Here is a 17,802-nt window from a genome sequence, read left to right as displayed (position 1 = left end):
ACTACACAGGAAGTAGATGGCTGCCGGTGTGTTTAGGATTTCATGTCTTTCAGCGGCTTATGACTTGTCATTCTATAGAATGTTGTGCAACACTTGTCCTTGTAGGGGGCATAACCTTCTGTCAGTGGGCAGTCCTGGGCATGATTAAAAATGTAATCTGTATTAGTCATACTTTATATTCTTTTTAATGAGAAAAACTAGTTGTTATTCTTTGCCTCTGCATGTGTCAGTGTGCCAGCATGTTACTATATGTGCCAATGATCCTGTCAGTGTGCCGGCATGTTACTATATGTGCCAATGAGCCTATCAGTGTGCCAGCATGTTACTATAAATGTCAATGAGCCTGTCAGTGTACCTGCATGTTACTATAAGTGCCAATGAGCCGGTCAGTGTGCTTTCATGTTACTATAAGTGCCAATGAGCCAGTCAGTGTGCTTGCATGTTACTATAAGTGCCAATGAGCCTGTCAGTGTGCTTGCATGTTACTATAAGTGCCAATGAGCCGGTCAGTGTGCTTGCATGTTACTATAAGTGCCAATGAGCCTGTCAGTGTACCAGCATGTTACTATATGTGCCAATGAGCCTGTCAGTGTACCAGCATGTTACTATATGTGCCAATGAGCCTGTCAGTGTACCAGCATGTTACTATATGTGCCAATGAGCCTGTCAGTGTACCAGCATGTTACTATAAGTGCCAATGAGCCGGTCAGTGTGCCAGCTTACTATAAGTGTCAATGAGCCTGTCAGTGTACCAGCATGTTACTATATGTGCCAATGAGCCTGTCAGTGTGCCAGCATGTTACTATATGTGCCAATGATCCTGTCAGTTTGCCGGCATGTTACTATATGTGCCAATGAGCCTATCAGTGTGCCAGCATGTTACTATAAGTGTCAATGAGCCTGTCAGTGTGCCTGCATGTTACTATAAGTGCCAATGAGCCAGTCGGTGTGCCAGCATGTTACTATAAGTGCCAATGAGCCTGTCAGTGTGCTTGCATGTTACTATAAGTGCCAATGAGCCGGGGCGTGTCTCTGGGCAGCATCGTGAATGGATGCAATATTGGAAGCTGTGTGCAGACTGCTGTTAAAATTCGCTATTTATCAGCAGTATTTCTTTACTATTATCCCTAAAACCTTAAGTCTGTTCCTCAGGAGACTGGGCACAGCTGAGTGTTACCAAGTTTAATGTGAGACTGCATCATCTTACCGATCCGGAGGGTTGAGGCCTACAGCGGCCCTTTTCAGGAGAGGTCTCAACACCCCCCCGGTAAACGGGGTTTAGCAGTGTTATACCACTGTCATTCTGTATGTTCATGACTATAATTTGCATCAACTTGTCTTATAAAGGGCAATACTTGCATTTTATTATACTTCTATTATCAAAAAGGGAAGATCGATCGACTCTCTAACTATACACATTTGTAACAGGACAGATGGAGCTCAATACCAGTTTGCTACTTGAGGAAGTGATCCTATTGCTCAACGACCACCATGAACGACTGCTACAGATCTGGTCTGCTGAATTTGGCAGCCTACACGCGCTGGCAGTGCAGGTGGGACACCGGCATGATACACCCAGAAAATCACCCGGAGAAGCGATGGAAGATACCGGAACCCACGTGAGCATTCCTGTTTTCACAGAGCCCTCGCCTCCAATACAGTCTCCCCCAGAGACAGCGCTGATCCGCCAAGCGAGAGAGCCAGGGGCTATCTTCTCAGCCATCAGCATATACCCTGCCAAGATATCAGGACTGAGCTCCTCCGTGACATGGCTGATAGCGGGAGGGCCGGTGAGTGCAACCCTGTCTGCCGTTCTCCCCCACAGGCAGAACCATTGGGACATACTTGAACTGCTATCAGGACCGCCGGAGGGTTGCTATTTGGAAATAACATTACTTGAGAGAGATCCGCTCCTAACAGGGTCCGCTCAGTGGGGAGTAACAACCTTTCAGGGAATCTATATCAACACCCTGACTTTGAGTCATAAACGGGGGATCGGCTGAAAGATTTATAGATGCGCCGCACATTGCCCCCTGAAGAATACAACAGCGGGTGCAAGAAGTCTGATCCGGTGCGATCATATTGTACTGGATGCTACCTTAGAATGCTTCAGATCCTTACATATAGAATCACTGACTCAAGCCATATACTAAACGTATTGCCATACCTATACTAGGGAGGCATAATACCTTATTACATAGTATGTTAATAGTACGGTTCAGCCTTACTTATGTTGTTTCCATGCCTGATGTTTAGATGTACTGAGTGTATATAGTAGAGGAGATCTGTCATTAATATGTGTTTGTGCCTATTATTATCCTTTATTGTTAGGTCCCAATGCTTAGACATTAGCAGATTCACAGTTGTATGCTTATTCCATCAGCCGCTACTAATAGAAGCTAGAAGTGTTCAGTCTGATAACTGTGACTAAGTGAACAGATCATATAATCTGAGCTCTATGAAGTTATTTATGTTACTTGCTACTAACTAAATTATCTTATTATAGGTGTATACACCTGAATCTTCTAACCTAAAAAAGAGTGAGACAGAAACTCTCAAAATAATATGCAGCCAGGTGCCTTAGCTTCTTTGCCAGACTCTCAACGCTTACTTTGAGGGAATTATATTTGGGCATAAGTATTTAACACAGGCTATTATTGCCCTTATTCAGATATACAGAAGTCCTTACATTGTTGCTGCCATTAAATAATCCAGCTATACTTATCCCTTCTTTTTTTACTATTGTGCCCAGTCTAAGTGGTATGACTTAGTTCATGTATAAGTTTAATATGCTAACACATTTGTTCATATAATGCTAAGGTTCTGTTTAGAAGAGCACCCAAAGTCCCTGTATTAGTAGTAAGCTAGTCCACCAAGCTCCTGCGCTATTCTTGCGGTATACCCGGCAGGCACCCTAGCATAATGACAGCCTGACTTATAACTTGACTCTAAATGCTATCAGGAGGCTTTTATTAACTTGACTATGGGGAGCTTAACTTCTCTCCCTAAAATATTGCAGTGTTACCTACTGTTGGGTTAGCATGCCTTATTATACTTTCCGTCCCCGCCCTCCTGAACAGATTTACTAGTTTGTATATTTATATTTACTGCACCCTGGAATAAAAGAGACCCACATTTCCAATGAGCTATAGTGCTTCAAAGACATCTATACTACCCAGACTTATAGCAAGCTGTCCTTTTACATACTATATTTAGCTCCTATGATATGCGGGTTGCCCTCCATATGCTATTGTAATCACTTTATCACTAAAATACTTGCACCTATTCAAAAGTTTGCTTGTTAGATCCCTATAGTTAGCTAGTTGCTCTACGTGCTCAGCTCGTGCTACATAATGTTGATTAATTTTCACTTTGCACTATATTTTGGGTCCAAAAGTGGCCCAGTTTGTTATTTTATTTCTTCCCCAAAGTCCCCCAGTCTGTCATAAACTTACTCCAGGAGGTCCAAGAGAGGCCTCTATATATCTTAGGGGGATATTATTCCATCTAATGTCTCAATACATTATAAGGGGAAACACCTTAATAGAAAATATGAGGTTCATTTTTTTTATACTTGTTTTCTTAGGCATCATTTGTATAACTGATTTGACATATTATCTGGGCTCCACATTTATGTCAGTACTTTCTGTTACTTTATACGTTTGGAATTATGTGATATAATATTGCCTGTTATACATGTTTTATAACCTCAATAAAAAAAAAAAAAAAAAAAAAAAAAAAAAGTGCCAATGAGCCTATCAGTGTGCCAGCATGTTACTATATGTGCCAATGAGCCTGTCAGTGTGCCAGCATGTTACTATAAGTGTCAATGAGCCTGTCAGTGTGCCAGCATGTTACTATATGTGCCAATGAGCCTGTCAGTGTGCCAGCATGTTACTATAAGTGTCAATGAGCCTGTCAGTGTGCCAGCATGTTACTATATGTGCCAATGAGCCTGTCAGTGTGCCAGCATGTTACTATATGTGCCAATGAGCCTGTCAGTGTGCCAGCATGTTACTATAAGTGCCAATGAGCTTATCAGTGTGCCAGCATGTTACTATAAGTGTCAATGAGCCTGTCAGTGTGCCAGCATGATATTGTAAGTGCCAATGAGCCTGTCAGTGTGCCAGCATGTTACTATAAGTGTCAATGAGCCTGTGAGTGTGCCTGCATGTTACTATAAGTGCCAATGAGCCTGTCAGTGTGCCGGCATGTTACTATAAGTGCCAATGATCCTGTCAGTGTGCCAGCATGTTACTATAAGTGCCAATGACCCTATCAGTGTGCCAGCATGTTACTATAAGTGCCAATGAGCCTGTCAGTGTGCCAGCATGTTACTATAAGTGCCAATGACCCTATCAGTGTGCCAGCATGTTACTATAAGTGCCAATGAGCCTGTCAGTGTGCCAGCATGTTACTATAAGTGCCAATGATCCTGTCAGTGTGCCTGCATGTTACTATAAGTGCCAATGATCCTGTCAGTGTAACAGCATGTTACTATAAGTGCCAATGACCCTATCAGTGTGCCAGCATGTTACTATAAGTGCCAATGAGCCTGTCAGTGTGCCAGCATGTTACTATAAGTGCCAATGAGCCTGTCAGTGTGCCGGCATGTTACTATAAGTGCCAATGATCCCGTCAGTGTGCCAGCATGTTACTATAAGTGTCAATGACCCTATCAGTGTGCCTGCATGTTACTATAAGTGTCAATGAACCTGTCAGTGTGCCAGCATGTTACTATAAGTGCCAATGATCCTGTCAGTGTGCCTGCATGTTACTATAAGTGCCAATGATCCTGTCAGTGTAACAGCATGTTACTATAAGTGCCAATGACCCTATCAGTGTGCCAGCATGTTACTATAAGTGCCAATGAGCCTGTCAGTGTGCCAGCATGTTACTATAAGTGCCAATGAGCCTGTCAGTGTGCCGGCATGTTACTATAAGTGTCAATGACCCTATCAGTGTGCCTGCATGTTACTATAAGTGTCAATGAACCTGTCAGTGTGCCTGCATGTTACTATAAGTGCCAATGATCCTGTCAGTGTGCCTGCATGTTACTATAAGTGCCAATGACCCTATCAGTGTGCCAGCATGTTACTATAAGTGCCAATGATCCTGTCAGTGTGCCTGCATGTTACTATAAGTGCCAATGATCCTGTCAGTGTGCCAGCATGTTACTATAAGTGCCAATGACCCTATCAGTGTGCCAGCATGTTACTATAAGTGCCAATGAGCCTGTCAGTGTGCCAGCATGTTACTATAAGTGCCAATGAGCCTGTCAGTGTGCCGGCATGTTACTATAAGTGTCAATGACCCTATCAGTGTGCCTGCATGTCACTATAAGTGTCAATGAACCTGTCAGTGTGCCTGCATGTTACTATAAGTGCCAATGATCCTGTCAGTGTGCCTGCATGTTACTATAAGTGCCAATGATCCTGTCAGTGTGCCAGCATGTTACTATAAGTGCCAATGACCCTATCAGTGTGCCAGCATGTTACTATATGTGCCAATGAGCCTGTCAGTGTGCCAGCATGTTACTATATGTGCCAATGAGCCTGTCAGTGTGCCAGCATGTTACTATATGTGCCAATGAGCCTGTCAGTGTGCCAGCATGTTAATATATGTGCCAATGAGCCTGTCAGTGTGCCAGCATGTTTCTATATGTGCCAATGAGCCTGTCAGTGTGCCTGCATGTTACTATAAGTGCCAATGAGCCGGTCAGTGTGCCAGCATGTTACTATAAGTGCCAATGAGCCTGTCAGTGTGCCGGCATGTTACTGTATGTGCCAATGAGCCTGTCAGTGTGCCAGCATGTTTCTATATGTGCCAATGAGCCTGTCAGTGTGCCAGCATGTTACTATAAGTGCCAATGATCCTGTCAGTGTGCCAGCATGTTACTATAAGTGTCAATGATCATGTCAGTGTGCCAGCATGTTACTATAAGTGCCAATGAGCCTGTCAGTGTGCCAGCATGTTACTATATGTGCCAATGATCCTATCAGTGTGCCTGAATGTTACTATAAGTGCCAATGAGCCGGTCAGTGTGCCAGCATGTTACTATAAGTGCCAATGAGCCTGTCAGTGTGCCGGCATGTTACTGTATGTGCCAATGACCCTATCAGTGTGCCTGCATGTTACTATAAGTGCCAATGAGCCTGTCAGTGTGCCGGCATGTTACTATAAGTGCCAATGATCCTATCAGTGTGCCAGCATGTTACTATATGTGCCAATGACCCTATCAGTGTGCCAGCATGTTACTATAAGTGCCAATGATCCTATCAGTGTGCCAGCATGTTACTATATGTGCCAATGACCCTATCAGTGTGCCAGCATGTTACTATAAATGCCAATGAGCCTGTCAGTGTGCCGGCATGTTACTATAAGTGCCAATGAGCCTATCAGTGTGCCAGCATGTTACTACATGTGCCAATGACCCTATCAGTGTGCCAGCATGTTACTATAAGTGGCAATGATCCTATCAGTGTGCCAGCATGTTACTATAAGTGCCAATGATCCTATCAGTGTGCCAGCATGTTACTATAAGTGCCAATGATCCTATCAGTGTGCCAGCATGTTACTACATGTGCCAATGACCCTATCAGTGTGCCAGCATGTTACTATAAGTGCCAATGATCCTATCAGTGTGCCAGCATGATACTATAAGTGCCAATGAGCCTGTCAGTGTGCCAGCATGTTACTATAAGTGCCAATGAGTCTGTCAGTGTGCCAGCATTCTACTATAAGTGCCAATGATCCTGTCAGTGTGCCGGCATGTTACTATAAGTGCCAATGAGCCTGTCAGTGTGCCAGCATGTTACTATAAGTGCCAATGAACCCGTCAGTGTACCTGCATGTTACTATAAGTGCCAATGATCATGTCAGTGTACCTGCATGTTACTATAAGTGCCAATGATCCAGTCAGTGTGCCTGCATGTTACTATAAGTGCCAATGAGCCGGTCAGTGTGCCAGCATGTTACTATAAGTGTCAATGATCCTGTCAGTGTGCCAGCATGTTACTATAAGTGCCAATGATCCTGTCAGTGTGCCTGCATGTTACTATAAGTGCCAATGAGCCGGTCAGTGTGCCAGCATGTTACTATAAGTGTCAATGATCCTGTCAGTGTGCCTGCATGTTACTATAAGTGCCAATGAGCCGGTCAGTGTGCCAGCATGTTACTATAAGTGTCAATGATCCTGTCAGTGTGCCAGCATGTTACTATAAGTGCCAATGATCCTGTCAGTGTGCCAGCATGATACTATAAGTGCCAATGAGCCTGTCAGTGTGCCTGCATGTTACTATAAGTGCCAATGAGCCTGTCAGTGTGCCAGCATGTTACTATAAATGCCAATGAGTCTGTCAGTGTGCCAGCATTCTACTATAAGTGCCAATGATCCTGTCAGTGTGCCGGCATGTTACTATAAGTGTCAATGATCATGTCAGTGTGCCCTTCATGTTACTATAAGTGCCAATGATCCTGTCAGTGTGCCGGCATGTTACTATAAGTGCCAATGATCCTGTCAGTGTGCCGGCATGTTACTATAAGTGCCAATGAGCCTGTCAGTGTGCCGGCATGTTACTATAAGTGTCAATGACCCTATCAGTGTGCCAGCATGTTACTATAAGTGCCAATGATCCTGTCAGTGTGCCGGCATGTTACTATAAGTGCCAATGAGCCTGTCAGTGTGCCAGCATGTTACTATAAATGCCAATGATCCCGTCAGTGTGCCAGCATGTTACTATAAGTGCCAATGAGCCTGTCAGTGTGCCAGCATGTTACTATAAATGCCAATGATCCCGTCAGTGTGCCAGCATGTTACTATAAGTGCCAATGATCCCGTCAGTGTGCCAGCATGTTACTATAAATGCCAATGAGCCTGTCAGTGTGCCAGCATGTTACTATAAATGCCAATGAGCCTGTCAGTGTGCCGGCATGTTACTATAAGTGCCAATGAGCCTGTCAGTGTGCCAGCATGTTACTATAAATGCCAATGAGCCTGTCAGTGTGCCGGCATGTTACTATAAGTGCCAATGAGCCTGTCAGTGTGCCAGCATGTTACTATAAGTGCCAATGAGCCTGTCAGTGTGCCAGCATGTTACTATAAGTGCCAATGAGCCTGTCAGTGTGCCAGCATGCCACCTCTCTGCATCCCATTTTGTTTTTGTGTATATCAATGTGCCTCTTCATGTGTCAGTGTGAGCTCTAATGTGTTACCGCGCCGTTGTTTTCACGTGTAAGAGCGCTAAGCATAAACACGCACCTCTGGGCACCACGATGTCTGCTAGCTGCACAGTGGGCTCTATATACTGCTCAAAAGCCGGCTTCACAAACTTGTTATACTGCTTGATGACCCCCACAATGTCACGGCCACGCTCCATGATGTCACGTTTCAGCCGGCGCACCAGTCTGATGTCAGAGTCTGTGTCTACAAACACCTTCATATCCAGCAGCTGCAGAGAGGGGAGAACGGGTGAGGCAGGGAAGGGAGTGGGGGACTGTAGAGCGCAATTAAAGAAACTAGAGACCTTTAAATAAACCAAGAAAACAAGAGCGTACAAAAAGGACTAAGAGAAAGTGAGATAAAAACATAGATAAAAGTCAGGATTTGAGTAGTTAGAAGCCACAGCAGATAAATGATTTGTTCACTGCACCTTTAGGAGCTCTTTGTTGGCAAACGACAGGATGCCCTCAAATATAACCACGTTGGCTCCATATACTGTTTTCTGTAGAGAGAGATATAAATCACATTGCACACAGTATAAACTCTACATACACCATACATAGCCATTAGGTCCTGAGGGAGACATAACTGACAAATACACAATTCCTGATCGTAGTTGCACTGAGGAAAGTGTCACATTGCAAATATTATTCCACATGCCCTGCTCAATTCTACTTGGTCTACATGAGTCACCACACACACATATTCAAACCCTATAAACACCGTACATACCCATCCCTATATACACACCGTACATACCCATCCCTATATACACACCGTACATACCCATCCCTATATACACACTGTACATACACATCGTACATACCCATCCCTACATACACACCGTACATACCCATCCCTATATACACACCGTACATACCCATCCCTATACACACACACCGTACATACCCATCCCTATACACACACACCGTACATACCCATCCCTATACACACACACCGTACATACCCATCCCTATACACACACACCGTACATACCCATCCCTATACACACACACCGTACATACCCATCCCTATATACACACCGTACATACCCATCCCTATATACACACTGTACATACCCATCCCTATATACACACCGTACATACCCATCCCTATATACACACCGTACATACCCATCCCTATATACACACCGTACATACCCATCCCTATATACACACCGTGCATACCCATCCCTATATACACACCGTGCATACCCATCCCTAGATACACACCGTGCATACCCATCCCTAGATACACACCGTGCATACCCATCCCTAGATACACACCGTGCATACCCATCCCTAGATACACACCGTGCATACCCATCCCTATATACACACCGTGCATACCCATCCCTAGATACACACCGTGCATACCCATCCCTAGATACACACCGTGCATACCCATCCCTAGATACACACCGTGCATACCCATCCCTAGATACACACCGTGTATACCCATCCCTAGATATACCGTGCATACCCCATCCCTAGATACACCGTGCATACCCATCCCTATATACACAGTGCATACCCATCCCTATATACACAGTGCATACCCATCCCTATATACACAGTGCATACCCATCCCTATATACACAGTGCATACCCATCCCTATATACACAGTGCATACCCATCCCTATATACACAGTGCATACCCATCCCTATATACATAGTGCATACCCATCCCTATATACACAGTGCATACCCATCCCTATATACACAGTGCATACCCATCCCTATATACATAGTGCATACCCATCCCTATATACACAGTGCATACCCATTCCTTCCTGCGGCTGTGCGTTGTGAAATCATACACAGGAACTTTGACGCTCTTTCCTTTCTTTAGCTTCCGAAGAACATTCACCAAAAGATCAAAATCAAAAGCATCAGGATGGTCAAAGTTATATTCATTCTTTGCGGCAAGTTCCTGTTGCTCCTTAGTAAGGACCTGAGAGACAAGAGAGGACACCACAAAAACAGAAACTATATACAAACCGCAGAGACCCTCATCATGCTGTATATAGACACTAGCCAGTCAGTTCTCTTCCCCAAGCTCTCCTATCACCATCTGTACAGCAGCGCTCTAAGCCTCTCATCATGCTGTATATACATATTAGCAAGTCAGTTCTCTTCCCCAAGCTCTCTACTCGCCCTCTGTACAGCAGCGCTCTAAGCCTCTCATCATGCTGTATATATACACTAGCAAGTCAGTTCTCTTCCCCAAGATTTCCCATCACCCTCTGTACAGCAGCGCTCTAAGCCTCTCATCTGTACAGCTGCGCTCTAAGCCTCTCATCATGCTGTATAACAGAATTTATGCTTACCTGATAAATTACTTTCTCCAACAGTGTGTCCGGTCCACGGCGTCATCCTTACTTGTGGGAATATCTCTTCCCCAACAGGAAATGGCAAAGAGTCCCAGCAAAGCTGGCCATATAGTCCCTCCTAGGCTCCGCCCACCCCCGTCATTCGACCGACGGACAGGAGGAAAAATATAGGAGAAACCATATGGTACCGTGGTGACTGTAGTTAGAGAAAATAATTCATCAGACCTGATTAAAAAAACCAGGGCGGGCCGTGGACCGGACACACCGTTGGAGAAAGTAATTTATCAGGTAAGCATAAATTCTGTTTTCTCCAACATTGGTGTGTCCGGTCCACGGCGTCATCCTTACTTGTGGGAACCAATACCAAAGCTTTAGGACACGGATGAAGGGAGGGAGCAAATCAGGTTACCTAAACGGAAGGCACCACAGCTTGCAAAACCTTTCTCCCAAAAATAGCCTCCGAAGAAGCAAAAGTATCAAATTTGTAAAATTTGGCAAAGGTGTGCAGTGAAGACCAAGTCGCTGCCTTACATATCTGATCAACAGAAGCCTCGTTCTTGAAGGCCCATGTGGAAGCCACAGCCCTAGTGGAGTGAGCTGCGATTCTTTCAGGAGGCTGCCGTCCGGCAGTCTCGTAAGCCAATCGGATGATGCTTTTAAGCCAAAAGGAAAGAGAGGTAGAAGTCGCTTTTTGACCTCTCCTTTTACCAGAATAGACGACAAACAGAGAAGATGTTTGTCTGAAATCTTTTGTAGCTTCTAAATAGAATTTTAGAGCACGGACTACGTCCAAATTGTGTAACAAACGTTCCTTCTTTGAAACTGGATTCGGACACAAAGAAGGTACAACTATCTCCTGGTTAATATTTTTGTTAGAAACAACCTTTGGAAGAAAACCAGGCTTAGTACGCAAAACCACCTTATCTGCATGGAACACCAGATAGGGCGGAGAACACTGCAGAGCAGATAACTCTGAAACTCTTCTAGCAGAAGAAATAGCAACCAAAAACAAAACTTTCCAAGATAACAACTTAATATCTATGGAATGTAGAGGTTCAAACGGAACCCCTTGAAGAACTGAAAGAACTAAATTTAAACTCCAGGGAGGAGTCAAAGGTCTGTAAACAGGCTTGATCCTAACCAGAGCCTGAACAAATGCTTGAACATCTGGCATAGCTGCCAGTCGTTTGTGTAGTAAGACAGATAAAGCAGAAATCTGTCCCTTTAGAGAACTTGCAGATAATCCTTTATCCAAACCTTCTTGAAGAAAGGAAAGAATCTTAGGAATATTTATCTTATTCCAAGGGAATCCCTTGGATTCACACCAGCAGATATATCTTTTCCATATTTTATGGTAAATCTTTCTAGTTACCGGTTTTCTGGCCTGAACCAGAGTATCAATCACAGAATCTGAAAACCCACGCTTTGATAGAATCAAGCGTTCAATCTCCAAGCAGTCAGCTGGAGGGAGACCAGATTTGGATGTTCGAATGGACCCTGAACAAGAAGGTCCTGTCTTAAAGGTAGCTTCCATGGTGGAACCGATGACATATTCACCAGGTCTGCATACCAAGTCCTGCGTGGCCACGCAGGGGCTATCAAGATCACCGAGGCCCTCTCCTGTTTGATCCTGGCTACCAGCCTGGGAATGAGAGGAAACGGTGGAAACACATAAGCTAGGTTGAAGGTCCAAGGCGCTACTAGAGCATCCACTAGAGTCGCCTTGGGATCCCTGGATCTGGACCCGTAGCAAGGAACCTTGAAGTTCTGACGAGACGCCATCAGATCCATGTCTGGAATACCCCATAATTGAGTCAATTGGGCAAAAATCTCCGGGTGGAGTTCCCACTCCCCCGGATGGAATGTCTGACGACTCAGATAATCCGCTTCCCAGTTTTCCACACCTGGGATGTGGATCGCAGATAGATGGCAGGAGTGATTCTCCGCCCATTGTATTATTTTGGTTACTTCTTTCATCGCCAGGGAACTCCTTGTTCCCCCCTGATGATTGATATACGCAACAGTCGTCATGTTGTCTGATTGGAATCTTATGAATCTGGCCTTTGCAAGCTGAGGCCAAGCCCTGAGATCATTGAATATCGCTCTTAGTTCCAGAATGTTTATCGGGAGAAGAGACTCTTCCCGAGACCATAGTCCCTGAGCTTTCAGGGATTCCCAGACCGCACCCCAGCCCACTAGACTGGCGTCGGTCGTGACAATGACCCACTCTGGTCTGCGGAAGCTCATTCCCTGGGATAGGTGGTCCAGGGATATCCACCAATGGAGTGAATCTCTGGTCTTCTGATCTACTTGAATCACTGGAGACAAGTTTGTATAGTCCCCATTCCACTGTTTCAGAATGCACAGTTGTAATGGTCTTAGATGAATTTGCGCAAAAGGAACTATGTCCATTGCTGCAACCATCAACCCTACTACTTCCATGCACTGAGCTATGGAAGGACGTGGAACAGAATGAAGAACTTGACAAGCGCTTAGAAGTTTTGACTTTCTGACATCTGTCAGAAAGATCCTCATTTCTAAGGAATCTATTATTGTTCCCAAGAAGGGAACTCTCGTTGATGGAGACAGAGAACTTTTTTCTATGTTCACCTTCCATCCGTGAGATCTGAGAAAGGCCAGAACGATGTCTGTATGAGCCTTTGATTTTGAAAGGGACGACGCTTGTATTAGAATGTCGTCCAAGTATGGTACTACTGCAATGCCCCTCGGTCTTAGAACCGCTAGAAGGGACCCGAGTACCTTTGTGAAAATCCTTGGAGCAGTGGCTAATCCGAATGGGAGGGCCACAAACTGGTAATGTTTGTCCAGAAAGGCGAACCTTAAAAAATTGATGATGTTCTTTGTGGATAGGAATATGTAGGTACGCATCCTTTAGATCCACGGTAGTCATAAATTGACCTTCCTGGATAGTGGGTAGAATCGTTCGAATGGTTTCCATTTTGAACGATGGTACCCTGAGAAATTTGTTTAGGATCTTTAAATCCAGAATTGGTCTGAAGGTTCCCTCTTTTTTGGGAACCACGAACAGATTTGAGTAAAATCCCATTCTTTCTTCCGTCATTGGAACTGGGTGTATCACTCCCATCTTTAACAGGTCTTTTACACAATGTAAGAACGCCTGTCTCTTTATTTGGTTTGAGGATAAGTGAGACATGTGGAACCTTCCCCTTGGGGGTAGTTCCTTGAATTCCAGAAGATAACCCTGAGAAACTATTTCTAGCGCCCAGGGATCCTGAACATCTCTTGCCCAAGCCTGAGCAAAGAGAGAGAGAGTCTGCCCCCCACTAGATCCGGTCCCGGATCGGGGGCTACTCCTTCATGCTGTTTTGTTAGCGGTAGCAGGCTTCTTGGTCTGCTTACCCTTGTTCCAGCCTTGCATTGGTTTCCAGGCTGGTTTGGACTGTGAGGCATTACCCTCTTGCTTAGAGGATGCAGAATTAGAGGCCGGTCCGTTCCTGAAATTACGAAAGGAACGAAAATTAGACTTATTCTTGGCCTTGAAGGGCCTATCTTGTGGGAGGGCGTGACCCTTTCCCCCAGTGATGTCTGAGATAATCTCTTTCAATTCTGGTCCAAAGAGAGTTTTACCCTTGAAGGGGATGTTAAGCAATTTTGTCTTGGATGATATATCCGCTGACCAAGAATTTAGCCAAAGCGCTCTGCGCGCCACAATTGCAAACCCTGAATTTTTCGCCGGTAATCTAGCTAATTGCAAAGCGGCATCTAAAATAAAAGAGTTAGCCAACTTAAGTGCATGAACTCTGTCCATAACCTCCTCATATGGAGTCTCTCTACTGAGCGACTTTTCTAGTTCCTCGAACCAGAACCACGCTGCTGTAGTGACAGGAACAATGCACGAAATGGGTTGTAGAAGGTAACCTTGCTGTACAAAAATCTTTTTAAGCAAACCTTCCAATTTTTTATCCATAGGATCTGTGAAAGCACAACTATCCTCGATAGGGATAGTAGTACGCTTGTTTAGAGTAGAAACTGCCCCCTCGACCTTAGGGACTGTCTGCCATAAGTCCTTTCTGGGGTCGACCATAGGAAATAATTTCTTAAATATAGGAGGGGGAACAAAAGGTATGCCGGGCTTCTCCCACTCCTTATTCACTATGTCCGCTACCCACTTGGGTATAGGAAAAGCGTCGGGGTGCACCGGAACCTCTAGGAACTTGTCCATCTTGCATAATTTTTCTGGAATGACCAAGTTGTCACAATCATCCAGAGTAGATAATACCTCCTTAAGCAGTGTGCGGAGATGTTCTAATTTAAATTTAAATGTCACAACATCAGGTTCAGCCTGTTGAGAAATTTTTCCTGAATCTGAAATTTCCCCATCTGACAAAACCTCCCTCATGGCCCCTTCAGATTGGTGTGAGGGTATGACAGAACAATTATCATCAGCGCCCTCCTGCTCTTCAGTGTTTAAAACAGAGCAATCGCGCTTTCTCTGATATGCAGGCATCTTGGATAAAATATTTGCTATGGAGTTATCCATTACAGCCGTCAATTGTTGCATGGTAATAAGCATTGGCGCGCTAGAAGTACTAGGGGCCTCCTGCGTGGGCAAAACTGGCGTAGACACAGAAGGAGAAGATGTAGAACCATGTCTACTCCCTTCATCTGAGGAATCATCTTGGGCAATTTCATTATCTGTGGCAGTACTGTCCTTACTTTGTTTGGACGCTATGGCACAATTATCACACAATTTTGAAGGGGGAGACACATTGGCTTTCATACATATAGAACACAGCTTATCTGAAGGCACAGACATGTTAAACAGGCTTAAACTTGTCAATAAGGCACAAAAACCGTTTTAAAACAAAACCTTTACTGTCTCTTTAAATTTTAAACAGAGCACACTTTATTACTGAATATGTGAAAAAATATGAAGGAATTGTTCAAAATTTACCAAAATTTCACCACAGTGTCTTAAAGCATTAAAAGTATTGCACACCAATTTTCAGAGCTTTAACCCTTAAAATAACGAAACCGGAGTTGGTTACAGATTTAACCCCTATACAGTCCCAGCTACAGCCTTTGCTGTGACTTTACCAAGCCCAGAGGGGAATACGATACCAAATGACGCCTTTTAGGAACTTTTCCAACTACTTTCAGGTCCTCACACATGCATCTGCATGTCTTGCTCTCAAAAACAACTGCGCAGTAATGGCGCGAAAATGAGGCTCAGCATATAACTGGGAAGGCCCATCCTGACTGGAAAAGGTGTCTAACATAGTGCCTGACGTTAAAAAACGTTCCCCAAGTTTATAAGTGTGAATTATCAGCATAAACATGTATAAAATGTCCAAATAAAGCAATCGATTTAGCCCATAAAAGTGTCTACCAGTTTTATAGCCCATATTAAGCCCTTTATTCTGTTTGAGACTAAGAAAATCGCTTACCGGTCCCCATGAGGGGAAATGACAGCCTTCCAGCATTACACAGTCTTGTTAGAAATATGGCTAGTCATACCTTAAGCAGAAAAGTCTGCCAACTGTTTCCCCCAACTGAAGTTATCTCATCTCAACAGTCCTATGTGGAAACAGCAATCGATTTTAGTTACTGTCTGCTAAAATCATCTTCCTCTTACAAACAGAAATCTTCATCCTTTTCTGTTTCAGAGTAAATAGTACATACCAGCACTATTTTAAAATAACAAACTCTTGATAGTAGAATAAAAAAAATACAACTAAACACCACATACTCTTAACCATCTCCGTGGAGATGTTGCCTGTGCAACGGCAAAGAGAATGACTGGGGTGGGCGGAGCCTAGGAGGGACTATATGGCCAGCTTTGCTGGGACTCTTTGCCATTTCCTGTTGGGAAAGAGATATTCCCACAAGTAAGGATGACGCCGTGGACCGGACACACCAATGTTGGAGAAATATACATTAGCAAGTCAGTTCTCTTCCCCAAGCTCTCCTATCACCCTCTGTACAGCAACGCTCTAAGCCTCTCATCATGCTGTATATAGACACTAGCCAGTCAGTTCTCTTCCCCAAGCTCTCCCATCACCCTCTGTACAGCAGCGCCCTAAGCCTCTCATCATGCTGTATATAGACACTAGCAAGTCAGTTCTCTTCCCCAAGCTCTCCTATCACCCTCTGTACAGCAGCGCCCTAAGCCTCTCATGTGTACAACAGCGCCCTAAGCCTCTCATCATGCTGTATATACACATTAGCAAGTCAGTTCTCTTCCCCAAGCTCTCCCATCACCCTCTGTACAGCAGCGCTCTAAGCCTCTCATCATGCTGTATATAGATACTAGCAAGTCAGTTCTCTTCCCCAAGCTCTCCCATCACCCTCTGTACAGCAGCACTCTAAGCCTCTCATTATGCTGTATATACACATAAGCAAGTCATTTCTCCTCCCCAAGCTCTCCACTGGCCCTCTGTACAGCAGCGCTCTAAGCCTCTCATCTGTACAGCAGCGCTCTAAATCTCTCATGATGCTCTATATACACATAAGCAAGTCAGTTCTCTTCCCCAAGCTCTCCTATCACCCTCTGTACAGGAGCGCTCTAAGCCTCTCATTATGATGTATATAGACATTAGCAAGTCAGTTCTCTACCCCAAGCTCTCCTATCACCCTCTGTACAGCAGCGCTCTAAGCCTCTCATCATGCTGTATATAGACACTAGCAAGTCAGTTCTCTTCCCCAAGCTCTCCTATCACCCTCTGTACAGCAGCGCTCTAAGCCTCTCATCATGCTGTATATACACATTAGCAAGTCAGTTCTCTTCCCCAAGCTCTCCTATCACCCTCTGTACAGCAGCGCTCTAAGCCTCTCATCATGCAGTATATATACACTAGCAAGTCAGTTCTCTTCCCCAAGCTCTCCCCTATCACCCTTTGTACAGCAGCGCTCTAAGCCTCTCATCATGCTGTATATACACATTAGCAAGTCAGTTCTCTTCCCCAAGCTCTCCTATCACCCTCTGTACAGCAACGCTCTAAGCCTCTCATCATGCTGTATATAGACACTAGCCAGTCAGTTCTCTTCCCCAAGCTCTCCTATCACCATCTGTACAGAAGCGCTCCAAGCCTCTCATCATGCTGTATATAGACACTAGCAAGTCAGTTCTCTTCCCCAAGCTCTCCCATCACCCTCTGTACAGCAGCGTTCTAAGCCTCTCATCATGCTGTATATATACACATTAGCCAGTCAGTTCTCTTCCCCCAGCTCTCCACTCGCCCTCTGTACAGCAGCGCTCTAAGCCTC

At 44.6% G+C, this 17,802-nt stretch overlaps 1 protein-coding gene across 4 annotated transcripts in view; it reads right to left on the bottom strand.

Annotated features, from left to right (window-relative positions):
- LOC128655873 (uridine-cytidine kinase-like 1) overlaps window positions 1–17,802 on the bottom strand; it is a 226,687-nt gene that overhangs the window by 90,133 nt on the left and 118,752 nt on the right. For 3 of the 4 annotated variants that reach the window (XM_053709457.1, XM_053709456.1, XM_053709455.1), the window contains exons 4-6: window positions 10,005–10,175; window positions 8,652–8,723; window positions 8,261–8,450 (exon numbers count right to left, since the gene is read on the bottom strand). In XM_053709457.1, the coding sequence (XP_053565432.1) occupies window positions 8,261–8,450; window positions 8,652–8,723; window positions 10,005–10,175 (433 nt within the window). The remainder of the gene's footprint in view (window positions 1–8,260; window positions 8,451–8,651; window positions 8,724–10,004; window positions 10,176–17,802) is intronic. The other variant, XM_053709458.1, reaches the window with a different exon arrangement.

This window comes from Bombina bombina, chromosome 4 (genome assembly GCF_027579735.1).
Source record: "Bombina bombina isolate aBomBom1 chromosome 4, aBomBom1.pri, whole genome shotgun sequence".
NCBI lineage: Eukaryota > Metazoa > Chordata > Amphibia > Anura > Bombinatoridae > Bombina > Bombina bombina.
This window is presented reverse-complemented; position numbering and strand designations above follow the sequence as displayed.